Source organism: Anabrus simplex, chromosome 11, assembly GCF_040414725.1.
Source record: "Anabrus simplex isolate iqAnaSimp1 chromosome 11, ASM4041472v1, whole genome shotgun sequence".
Classification (NCBI taxonomy): domain Eukaryota; kingdom Metazoa; phylum Arthropoda; class Insecta; order Orthoptera; family Tettigoniidae; genus Anabrus; species Anabrus simplex.
In genome coordinates this window covers 131,840,210-131,858,642 of record NC_090275.1, presented here as the reverse complement: position 1 = coordinate 131,858,642, position 18,433 = coordinate 131,840,210, and the positions used below count along the sequence as shown (strand labels likewise).

The following is an 18,433-nucleotide window of genomic DNA, read 5'->3' as shown; positions in this document are numbered from 1 at the left end:
AATGGCGTTTCCACAGAAAACTAGAGGCTTAATGCCGTTTCGCGGCTTAGTTAGTTGGCAGCCTTGTGCACCGCCCGAATACGTCCTCCGAGATAAGGCCGCCTGAAGTAAACAAAGGACAGTCGTTCCACGTAGCGAAAGTTTGGAAGCGAGGAAGCGACTATTGATGTTATTGTATTGAAACAAGAAGCAACATGAAAGGCAAACAACAGTATTTAACAGGAAAAGAAAATACACGCAAGAATGGAATAAGACTGAAATGAATGTTCTTACATGTTTCAAACTCTCTCAGTATGCTAACAATCATTCTTGGTGCAGAGTTGGATTCGCTGCTATGTGTGCCTGCTTGTTCAGCGCAGTATTTTGGGAGTGATCATTCCCAGAGTACCAATAATCTCTTCTTTTAGCTCTTCAACGGATGTCATACGAGTTGCGGTAATCTTTTCCTTTAAGAACGACCACACATTGTTAATTCTAGGCTTCTGGGCGGCCATATAAGAGGCCCTTCACGTTCAGTCCATAACAGAAAATGGTTGTGGGTCCGTGAACGGATCTTATCCATGAAATTTCATTATAGTTTTTTGTCGTAAATGGGAGATAATAATTGCTTTTATGCAAATTAAGATTAAAATTAGTGGTAAAGTAATAAATACAGTTACTACAACATTACTGTGCTTCAGTATTTATTTTGTTCATTTAACGCTTTTGTGTGTTCAGTCTTAGCTCACTTAACTTCTTTGAACTTTGCTGGTGAGTTGTTGACTAATGCCCATAATGATGAAGATGTTGATTCCCATGGGGAACCTAAAATATTTGTTCTGAATGAGTAAATTTATAATACCAATATAGTTGGTCCGTTATTGGACATGCTAACTTATTCCTGGTTGCCAGCGTTTCGCCCCAGTGTGCTAAGTTGGGCTCATCAGTTGGTAAATAGCACACCCACCAAGACGCATGGCCAGTGCATACAGTGGAGGCAACTGTGTAGGCTACTTGGAGCCACCGGCAGTGCCAATGTACTATGAGAGACTATGTCTCATTTTCAAAAATTGATGGCTGCCTGGCCATCAGATGACAAAGATGTTGATTGATTGAGCTGGAAAATTTATAATGTGCAATAAGGACCAACTATATTAGTATTAGTGCCCATAACTCATTAATTAATATAATTATTGGTCCAAGGATCAATATATTTTTCTTTCAAGAAAAATAATTTTTGTGTTACTTATGGTATACTTTTCACCCCCATTTTTACGTTTGAACTGACCGTGCTAGTCATGGTGGACAAAGGTATTGACAATTCTCAGATATCCATTCCCCGGTACAAGCCCTGGACCTCAAGGAGGAGACAAAAGAGGGCACGATGAAGAGAGTCGTGTCTACAGCGAAATAGTCGCAGCGGTCTACGTAACCATGGTTGTTCAACCAGTCTCGAAAAGGAGTCCCGTAGTGTCGGGGCAACCATCTTGTTGCATAACTACGTCGTTCAGGAGAGTATGACTGCAGAGGGCGAAGAGCAGAGCAACTTTGTCGAGTTCAGGTAACAGCCAGTGAGATAACATCTGGTGATAAGGTGAGTGGTAACACCAGCCCAGACCATAACATGACGATGGTGTTGCTTAATTTCTTCATAATAATGAGGGATGTCTTTCGTATTTTGGAGACCGGGAGCTGTGCGAATCACATCGCGTATGCTGCCGGGTCGAAGATCCCCGCCGACCGCTTCCTTGCAGATTATTTTGGTGAACGAAGCGTTCAGTGACTTCATTATCGTTGTCACTGCGTGGCGCATCTAACACAGACCCACTTTCCGAACAGCTTCTGTCGAAGCTATTAAAAACGTTCCTTTTCATTCAATATTGTGAATCTGCTTGTCTCTGCCACAACATCCCCCTGTGAGTCGGCGCGGTAGAATAACACCCACAGTATCCCCTGCAAATGAAAGGGGCCCCAGGGTCTCTGGACTTGGGTTGGCAACCACGGGGGCCGTAGCTGAATCCTGGCATTGCTTCCAATTACTTGTGCCAGGCTCCTCACCATCATATCCGATCTCTCTTGCTCAACTCTTGTTCTTGTCTGACCCCGACAGTATCAGAACACTCGAGGGCTATGGAGTCATTTACACGGCCTTTGTGGCCCTTGTCTTTCTTTGGCCGATCTTCAGTTTTTCGAAGTGTCGGACCCCTTCCATTTTTTCTCTCTGATTAGTGTTATATAGAGGATGGTTGCCTAGTTGTACTTCCTCTTAAAACAATAATCACCACCACCACCCCCTTTCGAAGTGTCGGACCCCTTCCATTTTTTCTCTCTGATTAGTGTTATATAGAGGATGGTTGCCTAGATGTACTTCCTCTTAAAACAATAATCACCACCACCATCTGTCATAACAACACACATGTTTATGACGGTATCACCTTGGTAGCAGATGCCAGAACCACAAGGAAAACAAAACACGATCACATGCCGTATTTTCATGAAGTGACGCATAATTATCGCACGAATTGTAATTTGAGCAACATCTACCAGAAGACAGGCGTACTAAGGGCAGAGATGAACATTATTGTCAACCTAGGACACATTTCCAGATCCATATAACCGCGAAACTGTATATTAAGTTACTTGAAATACTTTCAGATCGTGACTTCTGGCCCACCTTGTAGACCATATATATGGCTTTTTATGGGCGTAACTCAGAAAACAAAAGCGATTATAATTAGTAAAAACAGATTCCCTGCGTGACAGACCAGAATCTCATTGTATAAGTACATAAGCACACATATCTTCGCACCACCATAAATGACCAGTGGGATCCTTCTGATGAGTGAGGTCTCGATTTGGAAAAACCAGGACAGGTTTCATCAACATGAGTAAACTGTTTAAAAATCATAGGTTAGCAATGACGTGTGCGCTGCTGATACATGGACTCGGACAGTCATTACGTAACAATTTGGTTGCTTTTGAGAAATGGTTGTACATAGAGATATTGCGGGTGTCGTGGACACGAAATTCTGCACAAAATGAAGAAAGACCAGGAAGTATTTACCAGCTTGAAAACAACGAAGGTTCCAAAACTTGGATATATCGTGAGCAACGTAAGTAGATATCATCTCCTACAATATATTCTCCAAGGAAAAAAACTAGGAAAGAATTGCCTGGTTACAAAATAGACCTCCAAAACATCCCGAGCTGAGGTGACAAGAACATGATATGTTATGTAGATAAGAACCGCACAAAGGGCATGAAAGAGGTAGAGAAAGAAATATAATTATATTTCCTTGCGTAAACTAAACCTATAATTGACCGGGTTATTCACTGTTTCAGATGAGGTGTCTTAATTCACATCTTCAGTTGAATATCAATGTTCTAAAACCATGTTGGTGCATCCCAAAAACCTGGATTCAATGTCATACATCTCCGCAGTGTTCAGATGGTGAGGTTAAACTTTGAGCAGACCAGATAGGAGTAGGCTATGAACCGACACCGAGTTTCACCCAGTCACCATCACACATCCATACCCTCACCACAAAAACCAGAGTTCATGTCGAAAACATAATCCGCCAATAACATGGTGACCATGAAGTGTTTTGCATGGCCTAAACCTCTAGGATGGTTCCCTGCATGCTTGTGAGCCTTTCACCACTCTTCACCGCTCTTATCAGCTTCTCTGAATCAATCTCGTGTCAAAACACCATTGAAAATTTATTTATTTATTTGTTTTGTTTTGTCCCATGATGTCGCCATTCCTGCTTGTCGAAAGAGGTGACTAAAAGGGGACTTTATCTGACGCTGATATTCCTTGGTCAACTCTTGGTCTAGAAAGAGTTTCATCCTCACATCTTTCGTGGCACTTTCCCTTCTTTTCCCCATATCATCATTCTTCCAAGGGTCGCAAACCTTCCATTTTATCCTGTGGTTAGCGTTGCCCAGTTAAAACTCGCCCTGGCCTCCGACTGTTCGTCACGGTTTAACGCCTTCTCCGAGGCCTACGTCAAGTTACGGCCTAATTTCGGGAAAGACTGAAGACCTGGTCTGCCACCTCTTGACTACGTGCTGCTCCAACTTTGTTTACATTTACAGAATATTTAAGTGACAACACAACTTTTCAAAAAAGACTCATGTACTAGTAGTAGTACCGGGCGAGTTGGCCGTGCGATTAGGGGCGCGCAACTGTAAGCTTGCATCCGAGAGATAGTGGGTTCGAATCCCACTGTCAGCAGCCCTGAATATGGTTTTCTGTGGTTTCCCATCTTCACACCAGGCACTCCTAGCCCTTTCCTATCCTATTCTACAAAAAGCTAGTAGTAGTATCATAACATTGATTTTACATTACACAGACTCAGATAGGTCTTATGGCGATCATGGGATAGGGCAGGTCTAGGAATAGGAAACTACGGGCAGTCTGTGAATGGAAGTTCAAAGTTACATAACCCCAAACCGCGCAACCAAACTGGTGTGTGTGTCAATCGACACAACGGGTCTGGTGAAATCATCGTAACAACAATAATGAACACTAGATGAACACAGCTTTTGACTACAATTTTTGGGGCAAGGAATTTGATTTTCTACATTATTTCTGACGTTCTGAACTTTAGATTTAGATATTTCTACAAGTAAATTTGTGTTCTTGCCAAGCCAGTGCCGCAGATTCCAAGACATGATACTGACGCCCCCTGGCAGTATCATGGAGATATACAAGTTTCTCTTTCGGTCCACGAGATGCAAAGCATACTCCTGTAACACAGTACGATTGAGGGGAGGTGTCCCGGCCAACAGAGGGAGGAACAACTAAATGAACAAGGAGGGATGATACCATATAACGTCGGGATCGGTCCAAACACGAAACAAGTACTCACCTCCAGACGTCGCTGGCCTTGGAAAACGTGGACGTCTTAATGACCTCCGGCGCCATCCAGGCATACGTCCCCGCTGCAGACATACGAGTCGTCTTGTAGACCTCACGTGCCAGCCCGAAGTCCGTAATCTTGAGCGTCTTATGCTGCAGGTCGTCATTCTCGATGGGTTCGCTGAGTAGCACTGCAAACATACAACTTCATCACTACCTCTCACCTACCGAGCTCGATTGAGATATTAACAATTAATTCATTCATTAGTAATAATAATTATAATAATAATAATAATAATAATAATAATAATAATTATATTTTAAAGGAATTTGGACTTGATTATAAAACAACTGAAATAACTAAAGGAAAATAAACAAACACAACATCCAAAGTAAATTTTTTGGGAGAACTCTCAGAACCATTTGAAATAAGATCAGGTGTACGACCGGGAGATGGTTTGTCACTTCTATTCCTCAATTATGCATTAGAGAAGGTAGTTCGAGAATGGAGGCAAGCCACCAATACTAAAGGGTTCAATTAGGAAGAAATCCAAATAAAATCATTATAGATTGTTTAGCTTTCGCATATGACATGCGCTAATTACAGACGTATTAGATAATAATCAAGAACAAATACGAGAATTACAGAAACAAGTGGCCAAAATAGGATTGCAAATATCATTTGAAAAAAAAACAAAGTTCATGGCAAACATCATTAATGCCTCTCAAAATATCACAATTAACAACAACATAATATCTCGGACAGATTGCTTTAAATACCTGGGAGAATGGATAGCAAACAACACAAAAGAAAAGGTACCTATTGATATAAGAGTAAACAAAATGGAAGGGAAGTTTCATATGACAAAAACTATATACGATAAGAAATCTCTATCCTGGAACAAGACACAGTGGCCCGGCTAGAATTTTTATAAGCAGCAGAAACTCTTAAACTTACAAGAATTGGAAATCTTGAAAAATTAAAAAAAGTTGAAAGAAGAATTTTGAGAAAAATACTGGGACCTATAAGAAACAGCAATGCTGAATTTAGACTGCGATCAAACAGAGAACTATATTTAAAAGTTGAAAAACTGACAACTGTAATGGGGAAAAGAAGACCCCAGTTTTTTGGACACATTTATAGAATGAATAACAATAGACTAACTAAACAAATATTCAACTTATTGAACAGTTACAAATCCAAGCCAAAGCAGTTCACTGGAAATGAAAAGGATTTGAAAAACGCTGGAATTAAAATAGATACAACAGAAAACAGAACACATTTCAGAGAAGTAATATGAAAGGCAGGATTTCACGACAGAAAGAAATTAACAACTGGAAGAAAATGGATTCAAGAAGAAAAGGAACAACATTCTCAGAAAATGAAGGAAGTTTGGAAACGAAGAAAGTTAAATGCAAAGAAAAGTAACTAAAGTTGATTTATCGTACCCTCCAAAGGGTTATTCGAATAATAATAATAATAATAATAATAATAATAATAATAATAATAATAATAATCAGATGCCATCCAGGCTGACTGTTTTATTTTACCAGACGAGGAGCTGCGGGCGCGCTTTTCTTCCCGCGCAAATTATATGACAAAATTAAAACTTGCATACCAAAGAAAACAAGGACTATGCTGTTGTTAACTCGTTAGTGAAAGTAGACTCGCACTGAGTTACAACCAACGTCATCTACAACGAAACATACCCACAGGACCCAGCGTGCCACTTTTCATGTTGCGTCCAGCTGATAGAAATCACTATTATTGTGCATGTATAATTATTTTTGAAGGATTAAATTAGAATAAGTTTGTCTGAACCATGTTGAAGCCGTAGGTGGAAATCTGTCATGCAGTGCCCTCCGAAGTAGAGGAAATTGAAGAAAGGGGTGCAAAATAAATAAATAAATAAATAAATAAATAAATAAATAAATAAATAAATAAATAAATAAATAAATAAATAAATAAATAAATACATTATCATTATAGACTGTAATGCCTATCAGTGTTCAGTTTGCAAGCCTCTGTGAATAAACTAAACGTCGCCACAATCCTCTATTTGCAACTAGTGCTGTGGCCTCATTTAGTTCTATACCTCTTATCTTTAAATCGTTAGAAACGGAGTCTAACCATCGTCGTCTTGGTCTCCCTCTACTTCTCTTACCCTCCATAGCAGAGTTCATTATTCTCCTAGGTAACCTATCCTCCTCCATTCGCCTCACATGACCCCACCGCCAAAGCCGGTTTATGTGTACAGCTTAATCCATAGAGTTCATTCCTAAATTAGCCTTTATCTCCTCATTCTGAGTACCATCCTGCCATTGTTCCCACCGGTTTGTACCAACAATCATTCTCACTACTGTCATGCCTGTTACTTCTAACTTATGAATAAGATATCCTGAGTCCACCCAGCTTTTGCTCCCATAAAGTCTGAAAACAGACCGATATAAAGATAGTTTCGTCAGGGAGCTGACTTTCTTCTTACAGAATACTGCTGATCGCAACTGCGACCTCACTGCATTAGCTTTACTACACCTTGATTCAATCTCACTTACTATATTACCATCCTGCGATAACACACAAAATAAATACTTGAAATTATCGACCTGTTCTAGCTTTGTATCACCAATCTGACATTCATTTCTGTTGAATTTCTTACCTACTGACATCAATTTAGTCTTCGAGAGGCTAATTTTCATACCATACTCATTGCACATATTTTCAAGTTCCAGGATATTAGACTGCAGGCTTTCGGCACCATCTGCCATTAAGACCAAGTCGTCAGCATAGGCCAGACTGCTTACTACATTTCCACCTAACTGCATCCTGCCTGCCATTTTATACCTCTCAGCCTGATGATGAATTTATTATGTTATTGATTCATTTAATAAATGAGTTAATATTAATTCTTTCAATTACAATGGGCATAAAGCTATGATTAGCCCCGCAGATTTCTGAACATTGACCATAAAATAATCCAGGTCGATTTATAAAAAAACTTGTTTGGTTTAATCGATGATCCATGTAAACTACAAACAGCAAAGGTGAAATATTACAGCCTTGTCTAACCCCTGTAAGTACTCTGAACCAAGAACTCATTCTACCATCAATTCTCACTGAAGCCCAATTGTCAACATAAATGCCTCTGATTGATTTTAATAATCTACCTTTAATTCCATAGTCCCCCAGTATGGCGAACAACTTTTCCCTCAGTACCCTGCCATATGCTTTCTGTAGATCAACGAAACATAAACACAACTGCCTATTCCTCTCGTAGCATTTTTCAATTACCTGGCACATACTGAAAATCTGATCCTGACAGCCCCTCTGTAGTCTGAAACCACACTGTTTTTCATCCAACTTCCTTTCAACGACTGATCGCACCCTCCCTTCCAAGATGCCAGTGAATACTTTTCCTGGTATACTAATCAGTAAGATACCTCGATAGCTGTTACAATCCTTCCTGTTCCCTCGCTTATAGATAGGTGCAATTCCTGCTTTTGTCCAATATGAAGGTACCTTACCAACACTCCACGCTAATTTTACTACTATATGGAGCCATTTCATCCCTGCCTTCCCACTATACTTCACCACCTCAGGTCTAATTTCATCTATTCCTGCTGCTTTATGACAATGGAATTTATTTACCATCGTTTCCACTTCCTCAAGCGTAATTTCACCAACATCATGTTCCTCCTCCCATGAGCTTGGCTGTTTGCAACACCACCAGGACGGTTTCCTTTTACGCTAAGATGTTCAAAATATTCCCTCCACTTCTCCAGTGATTCCCTGGGATCTATTATGAGTTCACCTGAATTACCCAAAACACTGTTAATTTCCTTTTTCCCTCCCTTCCTAAGATTCTTATTAAGTTATTACTGTCCAGAAAAGTTTCCCTGCTGCTTGACCCAGCCTTTCCAGGTTATTACCAAAATCTTCCCAAGACTTCTTTTTGGACTCAACAACTATTTGTTTCGCTCTGTTTCTGTCATCTACGTACAATTCCCTGTCTACCTCAACTCTTGTTTGGAGCCATTTCAGATAAGCCTTCTTTTTACGTTTAAAAACTGCTCTCACTTCATCATTCCACCAAGATGTTCGCCTTTTCCCATCTTTACACACAGCTGTTCCTAGGCATTCCCTTGCTGTTTCTACTACAACATCTCTGTATGCCACCCATTCTCTTTCTATATCCTGAACCTGCTTACTGTCTACTGTTCGAAACTTCTCACTAATCCTATCCATGTACCTCTGTCTAATTTCCTAGTCCTGTAGATTTTCTAGCCTTATTCGTTTGCAGACAGATTTCACTTTCTCTACCCTAGGCCTAGAGATACTTAGTTCACTACAGATCACATAGTGGTCTGTATCATCGAAAAATCCGCGGAAAACTCGTACATTCCTAACAGATTTCCTGAATTCGAAGTCTGTTAAGATATAGTCTATTACGGATCTGGTATCCCTAGCCTCCCATGTGTAGCGGTGAATAGCCTTATGCTTGAAGAATATATTCGTAACAGCTAAACCCATACTAGCACAGAAGTCCAGCAAACACTTCCCGTTCCCATTAGCTTCCATATTCTCCCCACATTTACCAGTCACCCTTTCGTATCCTTCAGGTCTATTTCCATCTCTCGCATTGAAATTGCCCATTAGCACCATTCTATACTTGCTGTTGACCCTGACCATGATGTCACTCTATGCTTCATAAAACTTGTCAACTTCATCCTCATCTGCACCCTCACGTGGTGAATACACGGACACAATTCTTGTCCTAATTCCTCCAACTGCCAAATCTACCCACATCATTCGTTCATTTACGTGCCTAACAGAAACTGTTGCGTGCAATGGTATTCCTGATAAACAGTACTACCCCATACTCTGCCCTTCCCTTTTTAACACCCGTCAGGTACACTTTATAATCTCCTATCTCTTCTTCGTTATCTCCCGTTACCCGAATATCACTTACTCCTAGCAAATCCAGATACACCCTCTTTGCTGACTCAGCCAATTCTACTTTCTTTCCTTTTTCCATAAGCCCCATTAATATTAATAGCTCCCCATCGAATTCCATTTCGTTCGCCAAGTTGTTTCCAAGGAGTCCCTCGCCTGTCAAATGGGAGTGGGACTCCGTTACTCCCATAGGTCCGAGACTTGCTTAAAACGTTCTGAGCTCGGTAAATTCATGAAACATGATGCTACCCTTTCTCCTCTAACGGGTTATGGAGCACCGGTGGATTGTATAGTCCTAGCCGCCTGAGCACAAGGAATGATTCAGAATACAGTGCGTAACAGTCTTGTTTGTACACCAGCTTATTGCAACGAAATAACGGTTAAACTTTTGTATACAATTATTGTGATGTATTTTATTACTCATATCGTAATAGATACATTAATAAACAATTTAAATAATAAAGAATCAGATACGTGACCTTACAATTTAACACAAATACAATGTACCAGAACCGGGCGTTTCATCGTGCAACAATCTTGTTTGTACATTTGCAGAAGAAAATGAAAATTTCACTCAAAAGCACTTGTTTCCTTGGATTTAATACCCCGATGAGTATCCTCTGGCCTTGAGAACTGTCTTGCACCTTCGCTGCATGGAATGAACCAGTTTTTCACATCTTTCTGGATCGGTTTTACCCCTTCTTCGTCAACTGTACTTCTTAACTGCTAAAATGATTGAAGTTTCCTTGCAAGAAAACCTTATTTTTAGGTCAACCAACAAAATTTATGTGGGTTTCAAGACAGGGGATTGGGCAGGAGTTCGCAGTTGCGTTGGTAAGTTCTATATCAGCCACTGTTTGCAAATATTAGCTGTGTGCTTGGGGTCATTGTCTTGCTGAAAGATGTAGCGAGACCCCAACCCCATATTTACTGCACTCTGTTTGACATTGGTCTTCAAAATGTTTAAATAACCTCATCTGTCCATGATGCCATTGATGATTCCGATATTTTCCACTCCACAAGCCGACATGCACCCCCAAATCAAAATTGATCCACCTCCATGTTTTGCGGTGGCTAGGGTATTTGCAGGTTTATTGGCTGTATTTACTTGTCTTCATACATAACTGTTTCCATCCGAACCGTATAGAGATATTTTGGTCTCATCTGACCAAATAACGTTGTTCCAGAACGTACAATCCTTGTTTTCACACTCTCTGCAAAAATTCATTCTGGCTTTTCAATTGTCTTAGTAACAAACGGCCTTTTCCTTGGCCGTCTACTGTGATAATCATATTTCCATAATACCCTACGAATTGTCTGACGACACTTTATTCTTCGTACTTCCTTCCAGCATTACACGCATCTTAGGTGCACTTAATTTTGGATTCTGTTTTACTTGTTTCACAATATAACGTTCGTCTTTCCTATTCGGTATCTTTTCTTTTGCTTTTCTTGGCAAATTATTTGTGGTTCCTCTATATCTGAATTTGTCCAACACATAGTGTATTGTGGAAAGCGGTTTATTTATTTTGCGTCTAATTTCAGGCAAAGAATACCCTTGCAATCCAAGAGATAAAATTACATTTTTTAGTTCGTCACTTAACTCTGTTATTTTGCCTATTATGTAGCTCACGGCCTGGTGTACAAGCTGCGAAAGTATACACACTAGCACAGCACAGATACACACCAGCTAACTAGGAGTGTTCCCGAGCAAATACGAGGTAGTGAACGTGTACAAACAAGACTGTTGCACCGGGCGAGTTGGCCGTGCGCGTAGAGGCGTGCGGCTGTGAGCTTGCATCCGGGAGATAGTAGGTTCGAATCCCACTATCGGCAGCCCTGAAGATGGTTTTCCGTGGTTTCCCATTTTCACACCAGGCAAATGCTGGGGCTGTACCTTAATTAAGGCCACGGCCGATTCCTTCCAACTCCTTGGCCTTTCCTATCCCATCGTCGCCATAAGACCTATCTGTGTCGGTGCGACGTAAAGCCCCTAGCAAAAAAAAAAAAAAAAAAAAAAAAAAAAAGACTGTTGCAAGCAAATAGGCCACTACACAGCATATTTCACTCCTATTCTTTAAAAATGATGTACCGAGACTTTTGATCGCTAACATCAAGTTCTCAACACCTTGTGCAATAACTTATCCAAGTCTCGTGCATTGGTTATACACTATTTAGAAATTATAAAGACATTATATCTGTTAAATGGGATGTACAAACAAGACTGTTATGCACTGTATGTCTCAGATACCCACTCCCACTCCACAGCAACTGGTATCCCGACTCTCAGGACCACTTACTAGGCCACTCAGCTGTTGCCCATTGTTCACGATCTAGGACGTGACTACAGTAACCCACACCATGAACCATAATTAAAAAAAAAAAATAAAGAGGGCAGATAAAATTACAGGCAATTCAAGAATCAACTACACAGGTTCATCGAAAGGGGTGGGGGGTGAAGCAGCAGACTATCGGAACTTACAAGGGCGGCGATCTGGATGAATGACTGATTTGGCCTTGTAATAACAATTAAGCTACACGGCTGAAAAAACAAACAAAACACGAGAAACTATAGCAATAACTAACTCCTCAGGACATGTAGTTCTATGTATGTATGAATGAATGAATCAATCAATCATTCAATCAATGATGGCCACCTCGCGGGTAAAATATTCCGGAGGTAAAATAGCCCCCATTCGGATCTCCGGGAGGGGAATACACGAGGAGATGGGTGCGAACATTCTGCGAGCCGGAGCTTGGAATGTTAGAAGTTTGACTAATGTTAGATGTAGTTGGTGTAAGTGTAGTATGATGGCAAGAAGAGCAGGATTTTTGTCAGGCGACTACATAATTATCAACAAAAATCAAACAGGCGATATGCATGGATAAGCAATCCGGGGAGCGGGTAAGGTAGCACGACGAGCAGTGAAAGACACCATACCAGTGCCCACCACAGTAAAGCAGGTCCATATGCCTACTAGTTCAGCGGATGATGAAGAAATGGAAAAAATATACGAAGAGATGGGGGGGCTGGTTTATCTCCGGAATATTTTACCCGGGAGGAAGCCATCATCAGTACATCATTCATACAGAGAGAGCTGCATGTCCTCGGGAGTTAGTTACGGCTGTAGTTTCCCGTTGCTTTCAGCCGTGTAACAGTATCAGCACAACTAAGCCATGTTGAGTATTATTACAAGGCCATATCAGTCAATCATCTAGGCTGCCGCCCTTGCAACTTCCGAAAGGCTGCTACGCCCCTTTCAATGAACCATTCGTTAGTCTGGTCTCTCAACAGATACCCATCCGATATGGTTGCACCTGCGGCTCGGCTATCTGCTTCATTGGGACACGCAAGCCTCCCCACCGCGGGAAGGTCATATGGTTCGCAGGGGAGGCTAGGTGAGGATGTGACGTCATACTAGGGCTTTTTTTTTTGTTGCTATTTTGCTTTACGTCGCACCGACACAGATAGGTCTTATGGCGACGATGGGATGGGAAAGGTCTAGGAATGCGAAGGAAGCGGCCGTGGCCTTAAGTAAAGCATTTGTCTGGTGTGAAATTGGAAAACCACGGAAAACCATCTTCAGGGCTGCCGACAGTGGGATTACGAACCCACTATCTCCCGGATGCGCGCTCCTAACCGCACGGCCAACTCGCCCGGTACTACTACTACTAGGGCAATGCTATAAGTAGAACAATTTACATTTAATGAAACATTTATTATGTAATTATTTACATAATTAAACAAACTACTAGGAAATGAGGAATGAGGTAGCTTCCCTTGTGAATGAGGAGGGCACATGGTGAGGAGGAGGAGGAGGAGTCCTTTTGCCCTTCTGATAGGATGTGAACCCTGGGTTGTGTGTAGCACGAATTTGTTTTTCGGTTCTGCATTTTACAATCCTACACTGAATGAATTTTATTACTAGTAACAGGATAACCAAGTTGGGTTACAACAACATTCTACGTTTATCTACATATCTATGCTTTTAGCTTTGAGCGATTATCCTTCCTCGAGAGCCATGATGCAGCCCTCCCCCAGGGTTAGTCCCATAAGTCTATGTAGACGCAAGAGCCTCCTACGTTAGGCTGAAGTTAGGAGAATGAAACTCACGCATTAACCCCGACAAATGTGTAATGTTACGTAAATGTTGAAAACTTCGGAGGTAGGAAGACTTAGAAGAAAGGAGCCGAGCTGCTCCGCTATGTAGGATTTTCCGAGCTTTCAGTGAAAAAACGGCATCGTATGTTATTAGTCGTAGACGAATAAGCTTGTACGGAGCTATTAAAAGTAGGAACGGTCATAATATAAAGTTGGAATTCAAGAGGACAAATCAGAGTCAATAAGCCAATTCATTTATAGGAAGAGGAATTAGGGAATGCCCTTATAAGGCTCTGTGTCTGCTTGTTTGCCTCTATGCCCTAGCACAGCTCTCCCTAAGTTAGCCTTCCCTTTTAGTCACCCTTACGACTAGCAGTATACCGTTGGTGCAATTCTACCTCTCCACCCCACCTCAAGAAATGAGGATCTGAGCGGAGTGACGTCATCATAGTAGCGAAAGCTGTAGTAGCGTCACTACTAACAAACTTTGACCTGTAAACCCAGAGTTCTCTCAAGTCAGGTGTCTTGCATCATAACACATTGTCGGCATTCCTTTACTACACCAGATCGGAAAATACAGCCTAGCTCACAAAGTCATTCTTTTTCTGCTGAGATGAACATGTCTCTACATTTACTGTATTCAGTACACCTTCATCGTACACACATTTCAATCAGGATGAGGATATTTGAATTACACTTAAGCTCTTTAGTTTTGAGTTTATGTCAGCTCCACATTCGAATCCTTGGGAGTGGCACTTCTCTGCTCAACCACACCTCGGGCGGAAGTGCCTCCCACGAGAGTTGGCCAAAGAGGTTAGATAGACGACAGCTTAGCAGACATCAGGCCTAGACTCAGCTAAAGACCCCAAGTTTGCTAATCCATGCTCTCTCAAGTCAGGTGTCCCTTTTAGTAGCCTCTTTCGACAGTATTCCATAAGATGACGACATCCTATTGTCTCAGGGTGTCAGAGGTCGTAGCGCGCGGCCCTATAGGTCATAAGTTACAAGTTGTGAGCCCCTGAGGTAGCTCTGTAGAGTTAGGCTTATTCCAGACTCAGCTATAGATCCCTTCGTGCCAACAGATGCAAAGTTGTGTTCAAAGTCGAAGGTTCGAAACCTGCTCGGGTCAGACATTTTATTCATGTCAATTGTAACGGCATGCATCTCTGCGGCAACTGTGTTGCTTACATAGCGGAACCAGATACACCGTCAGCAGATTTCTGAAGCCTCGTGGCTATGAGTAGAACATTGTTCTCAACTCAGAGGAGTTGAAATATACTATCCGGCTGAACCCTCGATTCCCTATTCAGAGAAAGTTAAACAATGTTAACGTTAAATTTAATGCCAGACTCAGCTCGAGGTCCTCTAGCCGCTAATCCACGCTCGGAAGTTAAGAGGCCTGGTACCCCTTTTAGTCGTTTCTTTCGGTAGTATTCCATCACCCTCCGACCTATGTTACATCACTCCACCGAGCATCGCAAGTTAGGAAGGGCATCCGGTTAGGAGGATATAACCTCGAATTAGGGCAATATGCGAACAGCCCTAGCACAGCCCACGGCGGGTTAGTGCCATAGGAGCCCATTCATACGCAAGAGCCCATAGAGCGGCCATCTTGCCTCGAGGGTCCTAATAATAAGAAGTTGCACACGGCCGCCATCTTACGCATTAGTCCGTAGGCCATCTCCTTAAGTCCTATGTATACCGCCTATCCTACCCAGGGTCAGCTTTCTCCATAAGAGCCTATACACTGATCTCTATACCTGGATGGCTGGTAGCTTGGGTAGCAGTAAGCCGAATAGAAGATGACTGGCGTCGTAAGATGGCAGCGAGCGCATGGTGCAATAGACCACGAGGAGCGCGCCTGCTTTGTTTATGCTTAGTTCAGTGACGCCAGGCCTCTTGATTGTAGTTTCATGAGTGTTCTGTGCTGTGTTATTGCAAAGTAAATAGTAGTGTATTTTACGAATTTAGGTTCGTTGCCTTGTAGTATACTTGTGAATTACAAGATTAAATTTAAATATGTATGTGTTTATCTGAAATATGAATGAAGAAACATTCTACGGGGTATTAACATACCGCAGTATTCAGCTTATGGATGTACAAACAGAACCGATCAGCAGAAGGAGAAATCATTTCATCGGGGAGTTTTAATAATAATGTTATTTGCTTTACGTCCCACTAACTACTTTTTTAAGGTCTTCGGAGACGCCGAGGTGCCGGAATTTAGTCCCGCAGGAGTTCTTTTACGTGCCAGTAAATCTACCGACACGGGGCTGTCGTATTTGAGCACCTTCAAATACCACCGGACTGAGCCAGGATCGAACCTGCCAAGTTGGGGTTAGAAGGCCAGCGCCTTAACCGTCTGAGCCACTCAGCCCGGCTCGGGGAGTTTTATACTGTACATAAGAATTTTCCTAGGGTAGTGTTTTGAGTTTTAGGTTTATTGTATCTTATTTCGCATATTCCGGGAGCAAAATGGCAATTAATTTTTGTAGGTTTCCTTTCTCGAGACCCGAACATCTAAGATTATCGATTAGGAGTATCAGGCGCGAGAATTGGGAGCCTTCTAAAACAGCTGTTCTCTGCTCGGATCACTTAGAGGAAGACTGTTTTGATAGAAATGGACAAACTGTACACCTTAGAAGTGATGTAGAGCCAACTGTTTTCAATTTTACTGAACATTAACTGCAAGTAAAGATTTACTTTTTTTTTTTCTTCTTCTCATAATTAAAGTGACGGTTTCGATGAAATAATTGACGTGACCTTATAACAATCTTAGAAAATGAAGTCTGAAGGAGTTCTAGACCTTATTTACATCAGTAATAATTATGGGTTTCAGACACTGGAGTGGTGGGAGAAGGAAAAGTGTGGTGGGTGTTTGGGGCTATTCCACTATACTATTCGTGGTATTTGGGACTCTTTTAACTGGTGTTACATATTTCTGATGATGACTATCAATATCGCTTTGCTAGCTGAATTTAATTAAAGAGGTCTGTAATAGTACATTAAGCTGCAGGTAATGCGATATATTGACTAGTTTTGAATATTTGCTGGTTTTATAAATGTGTACATTTGCTTCAATGATATTTTAATTTGATAATATGCGCGTTATTTCTTGGAAACAGAAAACAGAAATTCATTATCAAGCACCGATTACGATATGTCGAATCTAGGCCTGTATATTGAGCTACGTTTATAGGTACATCATTTTAAGAATGCATAATTTCGTGGCATACATGTATACAATTTACAGCAATGTTTCCAGAAACTGGTTTTCACTCGTATTGTGTTACCGATCGCTAATTGCATGTATTCAGCACCTAAGTTAATATTTGCCGGCCGTTATTATACACTCATGTTTATTGCTATCCCGGAGATTTACTGACCTCGGAATGACGTGTCAGTGATCCCAATGTCCTTATGCTTTGAGTGAACATGTCTCTATATTTTTAATTATTCCAATGCGCCATTAATTGCGACTTAAAATTGACTATATTATCATTGCTTCCCCATAAGGAGAGCTCGACGTTGGGTACGCCAACATGGCGAACCGCGCGTTCAACTTGGCGTACTTTCTCCTGCAGCGGAGACCTGCCATCAGCGATCCATGTATAGAGATCAGTGAGCCTATATGATAAAACTAATATGTCATAAGTTACAAGTTGTGAGTCTCTGAGGCAGCCCTGTAGTTCGGTCTATACGAATATAGTATAGCAGCCATCTTGCATAGTAGCCCTTGCCTCAGTTCTCGAATGTGAGGCCGATAAAACTAATAGGTTATAAGTTACAAGTTGTGAGCCCCTGAGGCAGCTCTATAGAGTTAGCCCTATAAGAACAATGTATCACCATTAGCTCCTGGTCCATCTCCTTAATGTTAGTATCATATAACCAATGTATAGGGCCATCTTGCCTCGGGGGGCCCTAGCACTAGAAAGTTGCACGCGGCCGCCATCTTCCGCATTACTCCCTATGTCTCCTCTGCGCCAGCTTTCTCCATAACAGCCATCTTGCCCACATACCCCTGGCCCATGTCCCAGGAGTTCGTCCCATAAGAGCCCACGTATAGCCGCCATCTTGCCCATTAGACCCTGAACCACCTCTGTCTTTTTTCTACCTACTTAGGTATTAGAATGCTCTAGAAAAAATATATATTGAAGGCAAGTTGAAAGGCATATGCGTGGGTCTGTAAAGCTGCTCGTGCTGTGAAACGTGGAGAAGTAACGTCACCATATTCTTCACATATTACAAGGACTGAAAGGAATGTTTCTCACCAGAAAACTCGCAGTGCAGTATAACCAGTTCTCTTCTCATTGGAAGACAAGTTCGCCTGTTAACAGCTTGTCTGAGCTATCACCTTCAAAACAATGATGCAGTCACATGGAAGCAATAAGTCAATTGGAACGCCATTTTCAAGACATAATAGGAACATTTATTTTCTATTTCTGAACAGACACAATGTGGGGCAGTGTTTTCGTCGACGGATGTTCTTCTGAACAGACACAATGTGGGGCAGTGTTTTCGTCGACGGATGTTC

General features: G+C 41.5%; 1 protein-coding gene across 1 annotated transcript in view; it reads right to left on the bottom strand.

The window, feature by feature from the left end:
* Positions 1 to 18,433, bottom strand: part of LOC136883317 (mitogen-activated protein kinase kinase kinase 11) — a 554,016-nt gene that overhangs the window by 174,197 nt on the left and 361,386 nt on the right. The window contains exon 2 of the mRNA XM_067155556.2: positions 4,854 to 5,034. Coding sequence (XP_067011657.1) covers positions 4,854 to 5,034 — 181 coding nt within the window. The remainder of the gene's footprint in view (positions 1 to 4,853; positions 5,035 to 18,433) is intronic.